Source organism: Mytilus trossulus, chromosome 3 (genome assembly GCF_036588685.1).
Source record: "Mytilus trossulus isolate FHL-02 chromosome 3, PNRI_Mtr1.1.1.hap1, whole genome shotgun sequence".
In the NCBI taxonomy this organism is placed as follows: domain Eukaryota; kingdom Metazoa; phylum Mollusca; class Bivalvia; order Mytilida; family Mytilidae; genus Mytilus; species Mytilus trossulus.
This window is the reverse complement of record NC_086375.1, coordinates 45,849,003-45,869,630: the sequence shown is the minus strand read 5'-3', so window position 1 is coordinate 45,869,630 and position 20,628 is coordinate 45,849,003. Positions and strand designations below refer to the sequence as shown.

General features: G+C 30.6%; 1 protein-coding gene across 8 annotated transcripts in view; it reads right to left on the bottom strand.

Moving 5' to 3' along the window:
- LOC134711622 (diacylglycerol kinase delta-like) overlaps window positions 1-20,628 on the bottom strand; it is a 66,545-nt gene that overhangs the window by 30,741 nt on the left and 15,176 nt on the right. For 5 of the 8 annotated variants that reach the window (XM_063572332.1, XM_063572335.1, XM_063572333.1 and 2 more), the window contains 2 exons: window positions 9,626-9,730; window positions 1,274-1,406 (listed from right to left, as the gene is read on the bottom strand). In XM_063572332.1, coding sequence (XP_063428402.1) covers window positions 1,274-1,406; window positions 9,626-9,730 — 238 coding nt within the window. Of the gene's footprint in view, window positions 1-1,273; window positions 1,407-3,207; window positions 3,571-4,679; window positions 5,218-9,625; window positions 9,731-18,075; window positions 18,190-20,628 lie in introns of those variants that run through there. The other 3 variants (XM_063572338.1, XM_063572339.1, XM_063572337.1) reach the window with 3 other exon arrangements.

Here is a 20,628-nt window from a genome sequence, read left to right as displayed (position 1 = left end):
CATTAGAAAATGCCTGTACAAAGTCAGGAATATGACAGTTGTAATCCATTCGTTTGATATGTTTGGACTTTCGATTTTGCCTTTTGATTTTTGATTTTCCTTTTTGAATTTTCCTCGGAGTTTAGTATTTTTGTGTTTTTACTCTTACTTGATAAGTCAAGAGAATTTTCAATGAATATCTAAATCTTTATGATTATAGATGTACTAACGCTGTTCTGCTAAAACCACCAGCCTGAAACACTCCCATGTTATCTATTGACCTTGTATCCCAAATCCTGTACTAAGATTAAGTTCATACAACATGGCTGTTCAATTAACAAACTTGAAAACTAATGCATATGATAATAAATACATGCATGTACAAATATACTACAGACAAGATATATCAAAAGAAACTATTAAACGGATGTAGTATGAGCTAGGAATATTTCCTCTTTTTTCTTCTGCTACTTAAAGTGACGTAAATAATTTAATTGCTGTGACATTCTCGGTGACATTATTTGTCAAATATATACCATAGTTATCAAATATACTGGGGATTCATTTACCATTCTTAGAACCAATTTTTTAATATTGAAATTCTTTTTGTTTCCCATAAAATCTATGTAAGTGAGTATGTTTTTCCTCTGAATATTTTGAAACCCATGGTATATAATAGTCATTCATCAATCATTCATTCCTATTTTTTCTTTTTACTTTTTCAGATCTGTTATTTATGTAAAACTCAGAAAAGTGTCCTTCCTTCACATTACATTACAATATAGTTTAATTTTGGATGTAACACATCTTCTGATTGGCTGACATAATTTTGTTATGAGCCCATAGACATAATTTAGACATGTGACCGTGACGTCATCAACGTTTTTTCATGGTTTTCTACTGCTTAAAATGGAATTTAGAATTAAATTGTAAGAAACGACTGTAATATATTTTCTGTCTATTGCAAATAACATAAAAAATTTGGTGCACACTGTTAAATAACCCACTACACGCGTTATTCAGTGTGCACCAAATTTTTTATGTTATTTCTTCATAGACAGAAAAAATATTACAGTCATTTCTTAAATGTTGGTAGCCTTACATCATTACATTATTACCTTCACAAGAAAGACTGTGGGACGTAACACCAGAAAGGGCTTCACGACAGACATTACAATATGTTGGTAACCTTACATCATTACATTCACAAGAAAGACCGTGGGACTTAACACCAGAAAGGGCTTCATGACAGACAATACAAAATGTTGGTAACCTAACATCATTATATCCTTACCTTCACAAGAAAGACCGTGGGACGTAACACCAGAGAGGGCTTCACGACAGACATTACAATATGTTGGGCGAGCATGTGAACAGGCGTACCAGTTATGTTGACCAGACATCATTTCTCGTTGGCTGGCATTACCCTAAAATTATAAAAAGTTTTATTAGTTCAGTGACATATCTTTTTACCACAGTAAATGATATAAATATTAGTTCTCAGAACTCATTCACCTTTTTCATTCATAGGATATGTACAGTGCTTGTAAAACAAGACAGACTGTCAACCATGTAATTTTTGACATCATTCATTTAAAACAATTATAATAAAAATACAAATATAAATCATTTCAATTAGATCTAATTCATATCTTGTTTTATATAATTACATTAATAAAGTTAAGAATTGGTTAATGACAATCTTCTTAATGTGGTTAGAAAGTGACAAAGTGAATATTCACAAAAATAAGTAGGTTATTTAAAGAAGAAAGTCTAGCAAAAAAGTCATAATTATAAAATATATTGAAAAATCTGTTCTAAAACCATCTGTACTCCTTTGCCTTCTTTTTTTAGAAATCAACAGTCAACGATGTATGTATACTATTAAAAAATGTTTTGTTTTTCATTTAGAGTGAATCTGACATATAATAGATGTCTACTTACTGAAAAAATGTTTTCAGACAAAGCAGAGCAAAAGCTCCTTTTAAAAGCATGAATTTCTAAATCGGCATCTTCATAAAATAACCAAATTAGAACGAAATCTATTATTTTGAAAAGTTTGGTGTAATCAATGGTACATCATTGCAGCATTAGGAGCAGGTCCATTTAAAAATTACATTTTTTTCTACTTTCTTCTAGCAGTGGTGGTCTTAGACTTTGATTGAGAATCATTCTACCAAAGTAGTAATTAAAATAGTATGCACTAGTACAGTCAAGATACTCTTCCCTGTACAAAATGTAAATACTAGTACCTTCAAAGTAAAGATTATCACAGCAGTATTTCTGGTAATTAATAATTTACAAATCAGCTCTACTATACCATACCACCTATGATATGATATTGGGTATAAACTTCATCACCCATATATATGATATGATACTTTAATCAAGATCCAGAAGCAAAGTCAAGCAGGTTAGAACTAGAAGAACTGTCAGCGATGTACAGACTAATGATACCCTCACTACATGTATTTGATAAAATCAGAAAATTGATATGTAATGGTCTATGGATGTGAAAATACTTCACACAGCTTAACATTTCAAAAATGTAATGTACTTTTGAAGTTCAGCTCTGGTGCATTTTGAGAAAAAATGTGTTGAAAACTACATTGGACAGATGGCTGGCAACTACTACCACTTCCCCTTGATACAATTGCAACAAGGGACAGATGGGGGGTTAGAACTACTACCCCTCCCCCTTGATACAAGTGCAACAAGGGACAAATGGGGGGGGGGGGATATAACTACTACAACTCCCTCTTGATACAATTTCAGCATGGGACAGATGGGTGGCTAGAACTACTACCCCTCCCCCTTGATATGATTACAGTCTGGGACTAAATTTTCTGTAAATATTATTTTTTTTACATGTTACTGTCAAAATTTATTAAGCTGTAAAAAAAAAAATATTATCAGCCTTTCCATACTTTAATTCTTGTATTTGAACTGCTATCAAAATGTCAAGTATTTCTGTAAGTATGCCTTGAGGATAAAAACAAGATCGTGAATTTGAACACACATTTTAATTCGTTTGTACCTGATTGTTTAGGTATTTCAGTTATTTGTTTTTATTTGTCATAATTATTTGAAGCTCACACTATATATATATATATATATATATTCAAACAATGTATCAGAAGTATTCAATATAAAATCCAAACCTGGCTTCGTATCATCCGTAATCCTACTTAAACAATCATCCAAATAATAACAGAAATTATCACTCACTTTAGGGACAGAATTTCCTCCATTCTCAGAAGCAACACAACAACACGTAACCCAACTCATCTTGAACAAAATTCCTATGACAAAAGTCTTAAACCAAACCCCTGTGACAGCTAGGTACACAAAGAAACCACCACTGACCATAAAATTACTGATTTCCTGTGTGTTATACATGTAAAACATGGGAAAATGTCAAAATGAGTTGGGAAAAGGTCAATTTGTTTTTGTCTTATACTTCAAAATGTTATTACAGAGACTCAAGGGTAATAAAATGCCTCCCACAAAACAGAAAAAAAAATCTATCAATACTTTGGATCAATTCCCAATGCCTACAGGAAATGGCTGTTTCATCAATTTGCTAAATATCAAGTCCTGTCATAGTGTTGGTCACAGAACAGATCATAGGCAAGGTAACAGATGTATACAATATAGTAAAATCATCAAATGTCTTAAAATGTCAAATAATCAAATTCATATGAACACAAAATTAATTTGAAAAGCTTAAAATATCAAGCATACTTGACATATATGACAATTCAGTAGGAATTAAATATATGAGCACAAATTCATTTATATTTGTATTTAATCTTCCCACACTACATTCAATATAGTGCAATTAATGTAGGTAACACATCATTGCTTACTTATGACTGAATGCAGCTTTCTCTGAGGTTGTAAGAAATGAAATAAAATAGCAGACAGGTGTGAAAGGAAAATGCCATCCTCTCCCTATAAAAAAGAACACCATAAAAATGCTAATAAAAAATTTATAAAACCTCCATTTAAAGGAAACTAGAAGGTACCTTTAAAATTGTGGACATGTGAATTTGATTATCATTCCACTTTATTTTAACTTTGGTGGATAATTGTCTTATTTACCATCATGCCGCATTTACTTATTTTTATATGTTTATGTGAATTTGATTATGCTTATTTTAAATTGTTGCATATATTAAGTGTTACATTTGTAACTAAATGTTAAGAGCTGTTAGTGAACCATTTAAGTTTCTTTCGATTGTTTAATCTTCAGTTTGTAATGTCCAAATGGTCTCAATATTTCATCTTTAAATGTTGTCGTTTGTTATTTCATGAAATTTTTGGTCCAAACTTGTTTCATACATGTATGTTGTGGTGCACTGTTGAGTGTAGTCAAATATTGTTCAGCTTCACTATAGATGACTTTGCATACATTTCCCTATAAATCTGATTTCATTCACTTGTATATATGTCAGATTCTGTTTCTTTTTCAAAGTCAGATTAAGCCCAACTCTCATAATAACATAAAAAGCAAGTTTCCATCACAAAATTGAATGTTTTACACTGTGAAATAACCTTTTTTACCATAATCTCAAAGAAAAAAATGTTTTTTCCATGACATAAAAAGACATGGTTTTACTTAATGTTTTGTACATGTATCATATATGTAACATAACATTACCATAATTTCCCCCTATAACCCTGCTAAAAGACATTACCTATAATATGCATATTTTTCTCTTTGCATGATTTATATCCTAAAGCATGTCAGAATTCAATTATTTATCAAATGCCCATTTTTGGTTGGGTCACATTCACTTTTAACAGGTATATCCATAATCCTAACAAAAATAAATATAATCCTACATGTTGTTCAAAATACAATCAAATATCAGTCAATTTTACATTTTGAGATGACCCTAGTCTTCAGATGATTAATTCATCAAAATAAATGACAAATAACAGGTAAAAGAACATGTTGGTGGACAGTCTATAGTTGTATTAGATGTAGATGTAATATATGAGTATATAATAATCAGCTGTCAAAGTAAATATCCTCTTGTTATCAATCATGGTGCCCCAAGGTTATGTCATTTAATTTACATAATGAAGAGGTATTCAATACCTCCAAGGTAAAATGATAGGATCAGAAACGTGTTTCTCACTTTATACTATTGCACTAGTTAGTTAGATTTTCTCTCAAAATCAAGTCTGTACTGACCAATCACAAATTAAGACGAGGCTACTTTAGTCAGATCTCTTCACTGGAACGTCAGCTTTGTTTGTTTGTTATTTTATTTGTAGATAAACAAAATTTGACAAAAATACATATCATTTAATTAAGAATTGAATGCTTCTTTTTGTAAATTTATTGGGTGGTAAAAGCGTTGACCGAAGTACATTTTGTATGAAGCGCGGAAGCGCTTCATTCTAAAAATGTACGCACGGTCAACGCTTTTACAACCCTATAAAGTTTCAAAAAGAAGTATTCAATACTTATAATTACATTTTTTTAAGCTAAAATCATGAAAACACGATTTTTATCCAGTTTTATATAATTCACCTGTGCACTTTTTTGTGGGACCTCGTGTCATCATGCATGATAAATGTTATTGTCTGATGCAATTGTTTACGGAATAACATGTTAGCCAATCAGAATAACGTATTATAATGAAACTTACATCTAATGTAATTATGAAGGAATGATTTCATTATAAACAACTTTTATTAAACTTGTATTGTCGTCCTGAATATTCATGAAATGTATTTTTTGCCACTGGAATTCAAGTGGAAATCATTCATATATCTTCTGTATAGCAGATGACAGGATGACCTTTTTTGGATGATCAATGCATTAATATGGGTACATATGGTTGGAACCCTCCCTTTCCCCTTTTTCCTTAGTAGGAACCCTCCCCCCAACCCCTATTTGAAAATGGCTGGATCTGCCACTGGTATGATATTGAGAAATGGGTGTTGGTATCAGATACCAGACTGTCAATGTAAAATTCATTAACAATCTGGCAAAATTGAGGGTGATTTTGAGATTAACATGTATGGAGTAGCTTGTCCATGGTTGAGGCCAAAGTTGAGATCAACGTACATCACAAAGCTTGTCCATCATTGAGGGTGATTTGCAGATACAAGTTGAAAGAGTATGTCCATTGTTGATGCCTATCTGGGTAAACTTGTGTTGTTGTCTCTCTGATGTGTGTTTTTACCATACATCTTAATTTATTCATACCTTTCAAAATTCTAAATGATTAAAGGATTATAGGAATCACTCAACTGTCAGTCATCTATCTTGATTTTCTTTACCTCATACATCATGAGTTTAATGAACTACCATTGGTAATTATTCACATATAATAATATGATGAATTTAATTTGAAACAAACAATTCATAGCTTTTTAGTGTTTTTCCAATTTGATAGTAATTTTACATGTTGGAGAGAAGAGAAAGACACCAAAAGAGACATTCAAACTCTGGTCCAAATTAAACTGACAACTTCATGGTAAGTATGTGGTAATTCCTTTATATGCCAGTGGTCAATTTTATTTCAATCTCATCAGGAGCTTTTTTTTAGAGATTATCAAGTGAAAATAAGATACCTCCAGGAATAACTCAGATAAAATTTTATGGTAATGGTAACCTGAAAGAAGCTGACCCCCCCCCAGACAAAAAACTTATTTATTTTATCACCAAGTTCTTAAAATGGCCCTGAGTAAAATATAAATTGAATGAACTCATTTTCAAAGAAACTGATTAATGTGTATGTTGTGATATAAAATAAATCCTACCTTTTCAGCTTTGTGAATTTTCAACTTTGTCTTAGAAAACATTGTATATCTCCTGTTTTGGTAACTATCTGGTTCAATCAACTCTAACTCTAAATCTTTACCCATTTTATCAGAATGTTTATATACCATAAACAAATCCAATGTTTTGTTTGCTTAAAAATGTTATTAACCGGCTTAAAACCTGACCATGTGACGTCAATAAACCTGCAAACACATTTACTCATTTTTCCACCAGAAGCAAATTGCTACAAAGCTTCACTAATAATTGTCAATGATAGTTGTTTGAATGGGGAAACCCTATAAATCCCATCAGCGATAATAACCACACTCCTTCACAACGTATAGAGTAAACTTTCATTTGATTAGGACCAAACTTTCATCTGATTAAGATGGTCGTTTGCCTGGTTCTTTATTGGAATTTGGATCATTGCATTAGGTACAAACACATTAAGAGATTAGAAGAGCCATTGTGTGACGAGCATTTCATTGACGGTACAAGCGTTCTTACTATATGGCTTCCAATGTTTTCCGATGACGTCCTCATTACTAAGACTTTCGTCATAATGTTGTGACTTGTATCAGCCTGATTAGGATCAGATTATCCTATCTGTGTTAGATTTCACATTTGATACGAATGAAAACATGGTAGTTGACAGTTGTTAACCACCAAAGGACTAATAAATTCTCAAAAAATATAGAATTGAAAACTTGTTTTCTCAATTAAATATGGATATGAAAATAAATCGTAATTGTTTTTCAGCACAAAATTTAAGGGAAATAACTTAATTGAATACAAATATAGAACTTTTTACATAAAATTGAATAAATATTTACTCACAAAAAATGTTATTAACTTGTTTACTTTGAATTGTTATTTGTTTATTTACAAAAGGGATGATAAGAATCAAAACAAGATTAACCAAATCAAATTTCAATCAACCCAATGAATGTGTTTTTTCAAAATAAAGAAATGAAGCCACTCAAACAAGAGGTAATCCCTAAATATTTTACGTAAAAAAGATATGACTTATATCGATAAGATCTTTTTAGTCTGGACCCCTTACATATGTACAACTCACTAAGGAATAGTACTAATTTTTTGGTGTAAAATATAGGTCACTGAGATCATTCTTTACTTCTATTCAAGACAAGTCCACAAATGCCATACTATAACTATAAATTTCTTAAAATCTTGTTCATAATACCAAATTCAACCTAAAAAGTCTTATACAAACTGAAATTGTAGACTACAATCTGTTAACTAATTTGTATCGACCATAACAAAACAAGATCATTTTATCTAATAACCAAATCATTCCTTTATGACTTGTACTTGCTAAAACTTGGACCATAACTGAAAACTTTCCCAAATCGCTCATGTAAACAGTAAAGTAAGGTACTCTGACATGCTAAATATCTTACATCAAACTAGGTACAAGTTAATACATTAAACTGCGTACAAGTTAATGTTAAGAAAAGTTTTGTATTTCAGTTTGTTGACATGAAACTATCAAATTAAGCAAAGGATGTTCCTCCTGGATATATCATAAAGATTTACCCATTATGTTATGTGGAAATAACCAATGTTGCACTGTGCAATTATGGTCTATCACTCATGCATTCCAAGTTTTAAAATAATATATAATTCTTTTTATAATGAAGTTGAAACTGCAGTCCCTGAACCCTAAAACAAAAGACAAGGATATACTTGAAATAATGCCAGACAGACACTTCAGACCATAATACATGTAAGAAGATATAAAAAGATGAGTTATGAGTGCCAATGAGACAAGTAACTCTCCATCAAAGTCACAATATGTAAAAGTTAACCATAATAGGTCAAAGTATAGTCTTCAACACAAAGCTTTGGCTCACACCAAAGGGCAAGCTATAAAGGACTAAAAAATAACTAGTGTAAAACCATTCAAATGGGAAAACCAACAGTCTTATCTATATGAACAATGAGAAACAAGAAACATTTATGAATCACATCAACAAACGACAACCTCTGAACATCAGGTTCCTGTATATGCATATGATATAATGGATGTAAAAGTTTTAAGAACTAAAGAAACCTTAACTAGGGCAAAGTTTTGCTTATAAATAATGTAAAATTTCAAAGGTATAATTAAATTCAAATGAAAATGACAGTGCCACCTAACTAGACAATTTTCTAACATGTGCATAACTATTTCAGTAACAATACCTGATTACCAATCAAGGTCAACTGTATCTGTGTCATGTTTTCAACTTTATCAATTATTCATTTGCAAAAACTCTCTTTATAATCATTCTTCAAGGAGAACCTTGGACAATATAAGGATCATTGGGGATTCAGAAAATTTAATATTTTTGATATAATCATAACATAAGTGTCCCAAATTTGGTCATCAAGTGCAAAAAGCCTTAATCATAAGGCATTTACAACCTAATTCTTGGCCTGGAAGACAGAGGGATTCTGAAAGATTTTTCTTTCTCTGTAGACTCCTGCGAACATATTACCCAGAACAAAGCTTAGTTAAGAATGAAACTGATCTGGGCCCTGTGGACACATTACTCAGAACAAAGCTTAGTTAAGAGTGAACCTGATCTGTGTACAGTAGCCTTTTGCCTAAAAAATCTGAGTTTCACAATTTCCCCCATCCCCAAATGTTGGGTTTCAACAGGACCTGCAACCAGATGTAGTGGTTCCCTAAGAGTATTTCAATAATAAACACAGTCCCCTCAACATTTGTACATAAGCAAGATTAATCTAGATAAGTCTTTTTTAAATCTAGTGTGTTTCGTTAACTAAAATTGTAAAATAGAAGAGATTTTATTGTATAAAAGCTAAAAAAATCTTTCTGTGAAATGTAAGACTTACATCATAAAATTCTTTCTTTGCAGCAGTTTTGAGGGCTGATATCCACTCCTCCATTTCTCTTCTACTCTCCGCACACAGTACTAAATTTCGGAATGGTGTGATAACCTGTAAATAAAAATCAACATATTATCCATTACCTTCTCAGTACTTTTGTCTGAAAGATATTTTAATAATGATTCCAAACACCTTCTATTTTGTGTTGTACTTTGGTATTCATTCATTTTAAAAGTATGTCTGTTGTGGTGAAATTTTAAACCACAAGAGTGATCAAAAATGATTGATAGCAATATTTTTCTCATTTTGTTTCTGCCTTTTCACATTAAACAATCGTCCTGCAAATGCAATTAATGATCAAAGATTTTATGTAAGGTAAGTCTAAAGCTGACCAATCCTCTTAGTTACTGACCTTTAGAGAAAGTAGTGAAAAATAATGTTAGACCTATTCAATTAAAATACAAAATACAAAAAGTTTCATAATTCCATTCCCTTCTAAGATATTTTGCATATTAGAAAATACCATATATATGTCTGTCATGTATTAACATAACTTAAAAAACATATTTCTTAGAACTATATGGTTTTGCCAGAACCTAATAAAGTTTCACTTGAATTCCTGAACAAAATTATTCAAAGTTTGAAAGTTCTAAGAACACTGGGATGATGAATGGAAAATATTTCATGCATACTAAGGATGAATACCAAAAATAACTTTCAAAGACAAAATTTCTCTCACGTTTTATCTAAGAATGTTTACTTCCTGTTTAATCATTTAACTGACATCAAATATTCATAAAAGAACTTAAATTTAATTGATCAAATCAATAAAGGTGTGAACTCAAACTAAAATATGCAGTTTGAAAAGTATTTCCATAAACTATAAACATTTCCCAGAAAAACATTAGTTTGCTCAGAATCTCTGGGGAAGAGATAGACATCGCTTATGGTTTTATAAACAACTAATAGCATCTACAATCAACCATTAGAAAAAATGTTATATCAGAAAGGTTACCAAGTAAACATGTACTTGAGGTTTGCCTAAAAAGGACAAAACTTACTAACTGATTAGAAGTTTGCATGTTCACAGAACATTGGGATGATGATATTGTAAACTCCTGGAAGTCTGATCTCATAATGTTTGATATATTGCCTTAATTATTTTGTCTTTGGAAACCAATGTCAACAATACTTTGCTTTCAAGCTGATTAATTACAAGTTTGCAAACAAGATAACAACATCCATAAACCTGTAAACATAGTATTTTCATGTTTGAATATAATCTGTTTTACATTGGACATCAAAGTTTACCTATTTACTTGTACTTGGTAACCAGATTCTTCACTAGACAACCAGATCAAATAAAGCATATCATCAAAATTCAATCAGATTTATCACACCTATATCATATTCAGAGTAAATGGTAAAACAACCATCAACGTCTCAATGATTGCTTGATAATTTGACAAAAAGTTATATATCCATTTCCTAGAACACATTTTGTATTTCTGATGCACTTTGGATGCACTTTGAAATTTAATTAAAGTTATGCTCAATAATTAACCCTTTAGACAAGAAAGAACCAATAGACACACATACAGAAAAACATAATACCCATAAATGGGGTATAAAAATCTTAAATTTGACAAGGCTTCTCAAAATTGTTCAAAAATGTATGCATTTGATGTTTAACGATGGTATAATATTTCATTGCATGTCAGAGTTGTACAACTGGTGCTCACAATAATTAGTGACAATTTTTGTCAAATAAATGATTGCCATAGTACAGTATTCCAAATCACATAAGGTCATTTTTTTACCACAAAATGTAACAACATAGTTCAAAATATTAAGTACTGGTAAAGAGTATATGTCAATTGAAATTGAAAACAATGCTTATTTGATTTGAGAGTTATCTCCCTTGAGGGAACAAAACAGGCTTAGGACTACTGTTACAGTATATAGTTACAAATTATAAAGATAAAAAAAAACTTCAAGCACAATAAATCAAATAAATTATCAAAATAAAGTAATATAGTTATATATGTATGTTTACAAACATTTATTAATATGTACTAACTTTTAATCTTTAAAAAAATAAATAAAAACAACTACTTCTTGTACAAAATGAAACATATTATCTATTTTTCTAATAACATAAGCAATATTGAATACCAAAGTACACATAAGCACAAAATAAAAGTTTTCCTATAAAAAATGTTCCTGATGCAGACTTTCCCTATTAAGTCAGAAGAGTCAGAACTTCACTTGACTTAGTTCTAGGAGAAGCCTGTTTCATTAATGAATAATGAACATTTATAACAGAACAAAATGATCTAAAGCACCTGACCATACTTACCATCAAAGATCGTGGACACCCCTGTAGAATAAAGTAAACTGTACAAATCTGGTTTAAAACCTGTCATATTGACCAGAGGTGTTTTTCATATCTATTGTTCTTAATCAGATAGAAGTAAAACATGTATCAATTCAGTTCAGACCATTTACTACTTTTTTTAAGCGAGTTAGTAAAACATTTTTATGGAAAAGATGGTACAAGATGGTAGTAGGTCAACCTGGCGAAAATGATTTGGAATCGAAGAATATCAACATATTTTGAAACTATTTGTAAGTAAGTATCCTAAACAGTTTATTATATACACTAGTTCATATCCAAACCAGCTTTGAAGAAAGATGAATATATCATCGAATTCATTCCTGTATTTTCTTTTAAATCATAATCAATTTTGCAAGCAATATACATTTTGTATTGAGCAGTACATAAATTTTTCAAGTAGAAAAATAATGCTACTGTGAGTCTAAACTATGATCTTCTCTTACAAATGTTTCCATGAAAAAATCAACAATAAGACTTTCTGTAAAAAAAGAAAATCATAAGAAGGCATTTCTAAGAGTTGACTCCAAAACACAAAATTTGGTTCATGGTACTTAAATACTTGTACAGTACTGAAGGACGCCTCCGTGTGCAGGAATTTCTCGCTACATTGAAGACCTGTTGGTGACCTTCTGCTGTTGTTTTTTATATGGTCGGGTTGTTGTCTCTTTGACACATTCCCCATTTCAATTCTCAATTTTTCTACTATTTTTTTTATTGTGTGATAATATAACAAAAGCGTAAAGTTTACCTTTTCTGCCTCCTATACAGTATTTAAGCTACTATTGCAATATGTTACATGACATACTTAAAACCAAAACAAACTTATATAAAAACAGGAATTATCGTTCATGACTTCAGAACTGTTTGATTAAAACACCATGAATGATTTATTAAATCTCAATCTCATGTTGTTTTTTTAAGCAGAACTCTTTAAAATCACTGAACTTATCATGCATTTCATTACTGTTAGTCGTGACAATTTTATCTTATTAGAAATAAGAAGTCATGATATTTGTTATTTTATACAATTGAATGAAGATAACACAAGTTTCTATTCTGGTGATATAATCATGTCTTTATTGAAAAAAATATAGAGCAGAATCTCTTACTAATCTTTCCAATCACTTATGCTTATTCCAAAGATTTGTTTCAACAGAAAACTCTTCAACTAAAGAAGACACATTTCAACGCATAAATGGTCTAATTTTATAGAACCAAGCATTGTAAATTTATGGTCTAATTTTATAGAACATACATTTGTATTTCCAGATACCTGGTGTTAAAATGAACCATATATCCCCTCTGTTATAAGTACATAGTTTAGCATGTTTATTTAGTGGATGACAATATACAATTGATACAATCATGATATACAATAGGATATGATCATGTATACAATTTGATATGCTCATGATATACAATATGATATGATCATGACAATTCACTATTAATTAGAACTCCATAAAAATATGATAGACATAAAAACTGTTATTGGGAGCAATTTCTACTGAAATTTATTCCTTGAAGAAGGAAAATACAACTGCTTTGATATTCAAATGGTAAAAAGCAAAGTGATATCTAAAGACAGAATAAATTCAAGAACCTTTGGTGAGAAAACTAGCATACTCCTCAACCCCATTTCAATTATGATTTAAACAGTAATATATATTGTCTCACTCAAATCAATTTTAGTCTTTAAGACAAAATGTAAGATTTTTACAGATTTCAAACAAAACAAAACAACAGAAGTTTATTTAAAAGTGCAACAGCAAAAACAACCTCATCATTTTGATTACTAAAATCTAAGAAAAAGTAGCAAAAAAATGTGGTCAAATTTTGATAAAGTGTAGAAACTAACACACGCTCAGGGTCTGTAAATATTTCCTAGAGTAAAACCATTAAAAGTTGTCAATAGTGAATGTTTTTATTATTTCGGAAGAAAATTTTGGGCTTTGCCTCAGTGTATACATCTTGTTGAGTAACATTCAGCAATATGTTTTCAGAAAACAAGTTTTTCATAATGCTATATCAATATGCCACTGAATCATTGAGCTTGAAAACAGTTTTCATATTCCTGTCAAAAATACTTATAAATTCTTGTCGTCCGCAAAGATTTTTGGCTGCCATTTGTTTACATTTGGAGAAAAAAATATTCTTACAAAGGAATAACATTGACACATATATAAGTAGATAAATCTGAATCTTCACAAGGGAAATCCTACATATGTTATTTATTGGGAACTGCAGATCATTAAAAGTTAAAAGAGACATATATGAGGAAAACTGCCACATATAAAAACCTTTTATTGGTATTAAAACAATAAAATTCTCTGTTTCTCTACTCCTACAATGTTTATTGATGACATACACAGACAAATCAATACTGTACAAAAACTAAATTTAGCATTTTTAATCCTCTTTCTACTAATGTTAATATATACACTTATTAATCTGATATATGAAATATCTGATATATAATAATAGGCGTCATATTACATCATAAAACAAGGAAGTAATATCAATAGCATCACTTTTACTTACGGATCAAATCAATTCTGGAGAGTTTTTACATCAAAATCTCAATAACAAATTCCAGTTATTTCTTCAAAAGTCTTACTTTTTTAAAAGTCATGTCATAACCGTCAGGCCAAGCTGAAGTTTACCTTAAATTGTGATAATAAATTGTAAGGTTTCTGTGACTTATTGAGACTTTGACTATAGCATAGACAAACACCTTTATATCTTACAAACTGTATGTTGCATTATTGATGTCTTTTGATTATAATTATGTTTGTGTTGTTTTCAATTTATAACTGACATCATTTTTTATTCATAGCAGAAGAATCTGTTGTACAATTAGAATCCTCAAGGGGTATAAACATATATGAGAATTTGTAATAATCTTGTTTTAGGGATCAAGCAAAATAATAAGTGAAACTAATGATACCTGCTTTTTAGTATTTGGAATTGTCATATATGGTCAATATGGTCAATATGTGAAGAGTATATCAGTATTATAGTAAACAGGTGGTTGATGAGTGATCAAAGTAAAAAGCCATCACAAAGTATAGCCTGTTACCTATTCTGTAAATTCTGCTTCAGCCAGGTGCACCACCAAATGGTGTAGCTTCGGATTTGCTATATACAGGGGTGCAATCACACCTTAACTACTTTATACACCAGCAGAAGTAACAGTGTTGGTTTTCAGTATAGTTTGAAAGAAGTGAAAACATAAAACAAAAACAAATACATGTAAAATTTAAGAGCTCTTGCGAATTAATGATTTTTTTGCATGAATATGAATTTAATAATGTATTTTTTTCGTTAATTCTGTGTATATATTTTCGTTAGATACTGACTGATGATAAGATTTTTTTCCTACAACAAAATGCTCATTACTTCATACATAAACTGGTAACCTATACTGAGGTGTTAGATAATTGTAGACAGAAAACATTGTTTACTTTTAACTTAGATAACTTTGTATATAAAGCAAACAGATATGTCCTTCAGGAACCAACATAAAAGCAAAACAAACAAGAAAAGTTTCTGATGCATTTCACACATATATTCATACAACTTACAAGACTGAGAATGAACAAATATACAACTAGAAATTTTCATGTTTTTGTTTTACTTTTTTGCTTTTTTCAAACTATACTGAAAACCCACAATTTTACTTTTGCTGATCAATGTCTGCTTATCTTAATGACTCAATCATGATCAGAGTAAATTGTCTTAAGGAGCAATATCTTCCAGCATATGATGTGGTCAGCTTATCTCTTTAAAAAGCTGCTCTGAATCTTTCCCTTTTTCAAAGTTAGTTAAGTACATTAATTTTTGATCTGTATCACTTTTCATATACTGTATAGTTGCATATAAAAAACCAGAGGGCATTGAATGTGTGATTGATGTTTAAGTTCATTGTCTTGTTGGTATAAAATGATATGATCAAAAGTTGTGATATACATTTTTAATCCATTATAAATGATTTCTGAGTCATTTCACTAAGCCACAGTAATCTAAAATTGCCAATGGATGTTAAACAACCAACAATCAATCAATCAGTAGTATAAAATGAGGCCTAAGCTATATGATTAATGTCAGACTATAAATTCCTCAGAAGAAATGAACATCTTACAACATACAAAAGAGGTCAATGTCAGATTGAATTTTATTTTATGGTTATTTTATAACCACCCAAAACACCAATTACAGTTGACACATAAACATCCAGGAACAAAACAATTGTGAACCTTGAACATGACTAATATAGTCACCAAGCATGAGAACAAGGTCATGTCCACCACTCCACATGCACAAATCAGACATAAACATACCAGTATTCCACTAAACAGAAGTGAAGTTGTTGGAATCATCCAAAATAAAGCCACTGCTAAATTAATACTGAATCTCCATACTCCAAAGTTCTAGAAAATTGGTGCAGGCCCTGGTTCAACCAGCTTTATACTAATTTACAATAATCCATTAATTCTATAGCTGACTTATATCTAAATTAAAGCTTTCACTTGTATACAACAGGTAGACCATCAGTAATAACAGTAAGTCAGGAATTTATATCATTTTGATTTGATTTGATTTTTGGTAATTTAACACCACTTTTAAACAGCTTTTGGGCTAATTTGTGGTGGCCAGTTTTTATTGGCGGAGGAAGCCCAAGTGCCCAGAGAAAACCACTGAACTTCGACAGAAAAACTGACAATTGTAGTTAATTAAGATTGGTGTCTAGTACACTTGCACAAGTTGGGTATGAACTCACAACCTAAATGTTGACTGGCTAGTGATAACAGTAGTAACTACTTAGACCACTCCGCCATCAAGACATTCATATCATTTTGTATCTAAAGTATAAAGTATTACAACAGAGAGATAGACATAGACATTTGTTTCTTAGTTTACTGGTTTAATAATAATACCTCTGTAAAACTTAAAGCCTCCAAGAAATACAGGGGGATTTTCTGGGGTTAGAACCCCCTTTTTGTTTGACAAATAATGCTTTTGAATAGGGACAGAGGGTTGGAAACACACCCCTCCCCTAGTATATGACGTGCAAGTGTTGGTACCCCCCCCCCCCTTTTTTTCAGAAATGACTAGTCTTGTGCCTTACATATCTAATACATTTGTATTGCGAAAAGTGGCATTAAATCACAGTCAATCAATCAAACATAGTGTTCAAATTTAATATATGAAAAAGGAGATATGTTATGATTGCCAGTGAGACAACTATCCACCAGGGTTCAAATGAAGTGGATATAAGCAATTATCAGCAACTGTACAGCCGTCAACATTGAGTAAAACCGATAACAAGAAAAATGTGCAACAACCCAAACAAAACAACCAAATTTATAACAAAATGATTTACCAATAGAAAAACTCTATTCCTAAAAGGTTAATTCAAAACATAAATTACTTGTGTACTTTGACAAATATTTAAATTAAAATTTTCAAATGTTGACCTTAAGTTAATGACTTTATTATGATAACAGTGCAAGGAAATTTTAAAAATAGACCTATAGTTAAATATTAAAGGTGAGAGTAAAGTCAGTACTCAGATGCTTGCAATATATAAGAAGACATGTTAAATAGAGATTCATAAACCTGTTTTTCTATCTAGGGAACTTTTCAACATAACATTTCCATTAAATGTATTTGTATAATACAACTGTTTGATATGCATAAAAATAGTAACATGGTATCTAGGTCAATTTTAACAGTATTGTAGAAATGAACATGGCATGTTCTTCCTCATGCAAACTACCGGTATTCATATTATGTGAAATGTACCAATGTAAATATGCCTAGCATAACATACATTCCTAATCATATTTACAAATGACTACTATAGATGCTGTTGTTACTAAAATCTTAGACTGTTATTATATATAGTACGTTCATTAATTGGCAGCAGGTTTTATTCTCTGTACTTAAAGAATTCCTGAATATCATAGAACTCACTTATTTTCAAAATTGATGTGAAAATCAAAATTTGATTTTTTTTTTCGAACAGAAATGATAAGAAAGACAAATGCATCCTTACCTGTGTATAGTGTATAGGATTACTGTATAATTAATCAAGACCTGACTCTTCAGCCCACATGTAGCATTAAATCAGCTGCTCCAGACTGTCAGATAGGGGATTAGTCCATTCTAATGAGGGGTGAAATTGACAATGGCTGGATTAAGTAATTAACCAAAGGAGAATATCTAGTCTTTGATGTGGGATGTTAATTTATTGTGTAAGATTGAATAGCACATTATCTTGTGAACTGTAATATTGTCTAGTTTGATGAACAGGTGTAAGTCATAATGAAATACAATAAAGCTACTAATATATTGAATATTGCTTCAGCTCTTCATGTTTTGTCAATAATCGGAATCATTAAAAAAGCTTTTTGTTTAACGAGTCAATCACCTTAGATTTTTTTTCATTAAGTGCTGACAAAAGCAAATAATTATTACGATTAAAACAAATGAATTGAAACATTTTCAAAACATTGTTATTTCTTACTAATATTTGATTACAGTATCTGTATCCGATTCTGTTCCATCATTCATGTGATAGACACAACCGTACCATCGCCAGGGGAGTTAGAAGACAAAAACAAACCCCATAAAAAAATAAAATTAGTATCTTGACCCCCATCAGATATCCTGGCCTCATTCATACAGCAGAGATATTAAGTGATTTCCAAAAGCAATTTTTATTTGGATTTATGTAAAACTTAAAGGATCGATAAAAAAAATTTGCTCATTGCATTTTAAAATAAAATCTATATTCAAAGACAGCATGAGACCTAAATAAAGCAAAATACTATGTATGAGCATTATGTGTAGATTTTTTTTTAAACTGAACCAGAGCACTGTGACCATAAGTTTTATAACCACTAATACCAAGTCATATACTTGCTGACTGTTATAAATAGTAAAATAAAATGTAATTTGAAAAATACTTGCCAATACCTGATTATTATTTTCTTTCAATACATCACTAACTTCCAAGATTATAAAAATCTAATGTGTGTTTTTTCACACAGTAATAGTTATTTCATTTCCTCCATGAAATGAAATAGTTATATTATTCTGATGTTACTTTTCCCTAGTGTGCACTTCCTGTTAAATCTGTAGGCAGAAAATTACAGCTTGTGTGTTTTAATTAGGCATCAAATGACTTTGTATTTACGTACCCCACCCCTCTAATATCTTAACCAGAGGCAGGTTATCTCTTACACCTACATACAGTAACAGATTTACCTGCTCATTTACTTTCCTAAAGTACTTATTATAATCTTTATAATCAGGCAGATTCACAGACAACAACATATTGTTACCACTGGTTTAGACATACATAAAGGCCAAACAAAATAAATCTTAAAGTTTGCAAGATCGGCTGTACATACATGAAATGTTTGCCACTAGATGTTAAGTAAGCAATCAACAATCAATCAATCTCTTTCCAGGCCACTTCTAAAAATTTCAGATAAAACAAAAAGTCCTTTTTCAATAATTTATAATACCTTTGCAACAACTTTTTTTATTGTTCATAGGAAACCTATTACAAAGAACATTTTCTAATGTTATGAAGATTCCCAGTCTTTCAAGGCTGTTCAAATCACCCAACCCATTATCCTGGAAAACTTGTCTAATTTGTTATAATTCTGAATATGTAATTCAAATATAAATGTAGTATTGGAAATTTATTGTGAATATTCTTTTAATCTAAAAAAAGTTATTGTGGAACTTTTCAGCACTTAACTTTGTTCAAACTAAATGGTACCAATAAATGGACTCTCAAGAATGTGATACATGTGCAGTCATTTTCCAAATATACTGAACACATTCCAAGGGTCACAAATTTTGAAACCTCCCTCCACTGCAGCATTTTTTTGCTGTGTTGAAGACCCATTGGTGGCCTTTGGCTGTTTTTTGCCTTTTCAGTAAGGTTGTTGTCTCTTTGACACATTTCTCGTTTCCATTCCCAATTTTATTAACACAGTATTTATATTTTGTAATGAAATCATCCGAAGATTGAAAAATACTAGGAAGTAGGAAACATCACTATTTTTGTTTTGTTTCTGAGAGGAATTTGCTGATTATTTGAAAACCAATGAAGATTCTTCCTAAAGTTATTTTTTTTCAATTTTTCTTTATATGGAACAAATAGTTTATAAAATTAACTTTTTTAAAATATGATTTTATTTAAATTCATATAAACTTTAAAACCATTGACAATTGATACTTATGATCAATGACTGTCCACTTAAATAGATTACAATTTATATTAAACAATGAGGAAGAATTCCTCGAAATGTAATCCCCCAATCACATTAGTTATAAATAATCATACTTGGAACCACCACCCAAATATAGAAAGTAATTTCATCTATCAATCTGACTTTTCTCAGATTGTCAAACATTTGTATCACAATTTCTCATGTCAGAAAAGGTGGTGTGACCTATTTAGCTTGCTTAAGTAGCTTACGATCTGAGACTTCAAACATTTCTGGTTGTATTACTATGCAAGGTGAAATTCAATCAATTTTAACTTCATTTTCAATCCTTGGTTAACCAAATAAAAGATATTGCAACAACA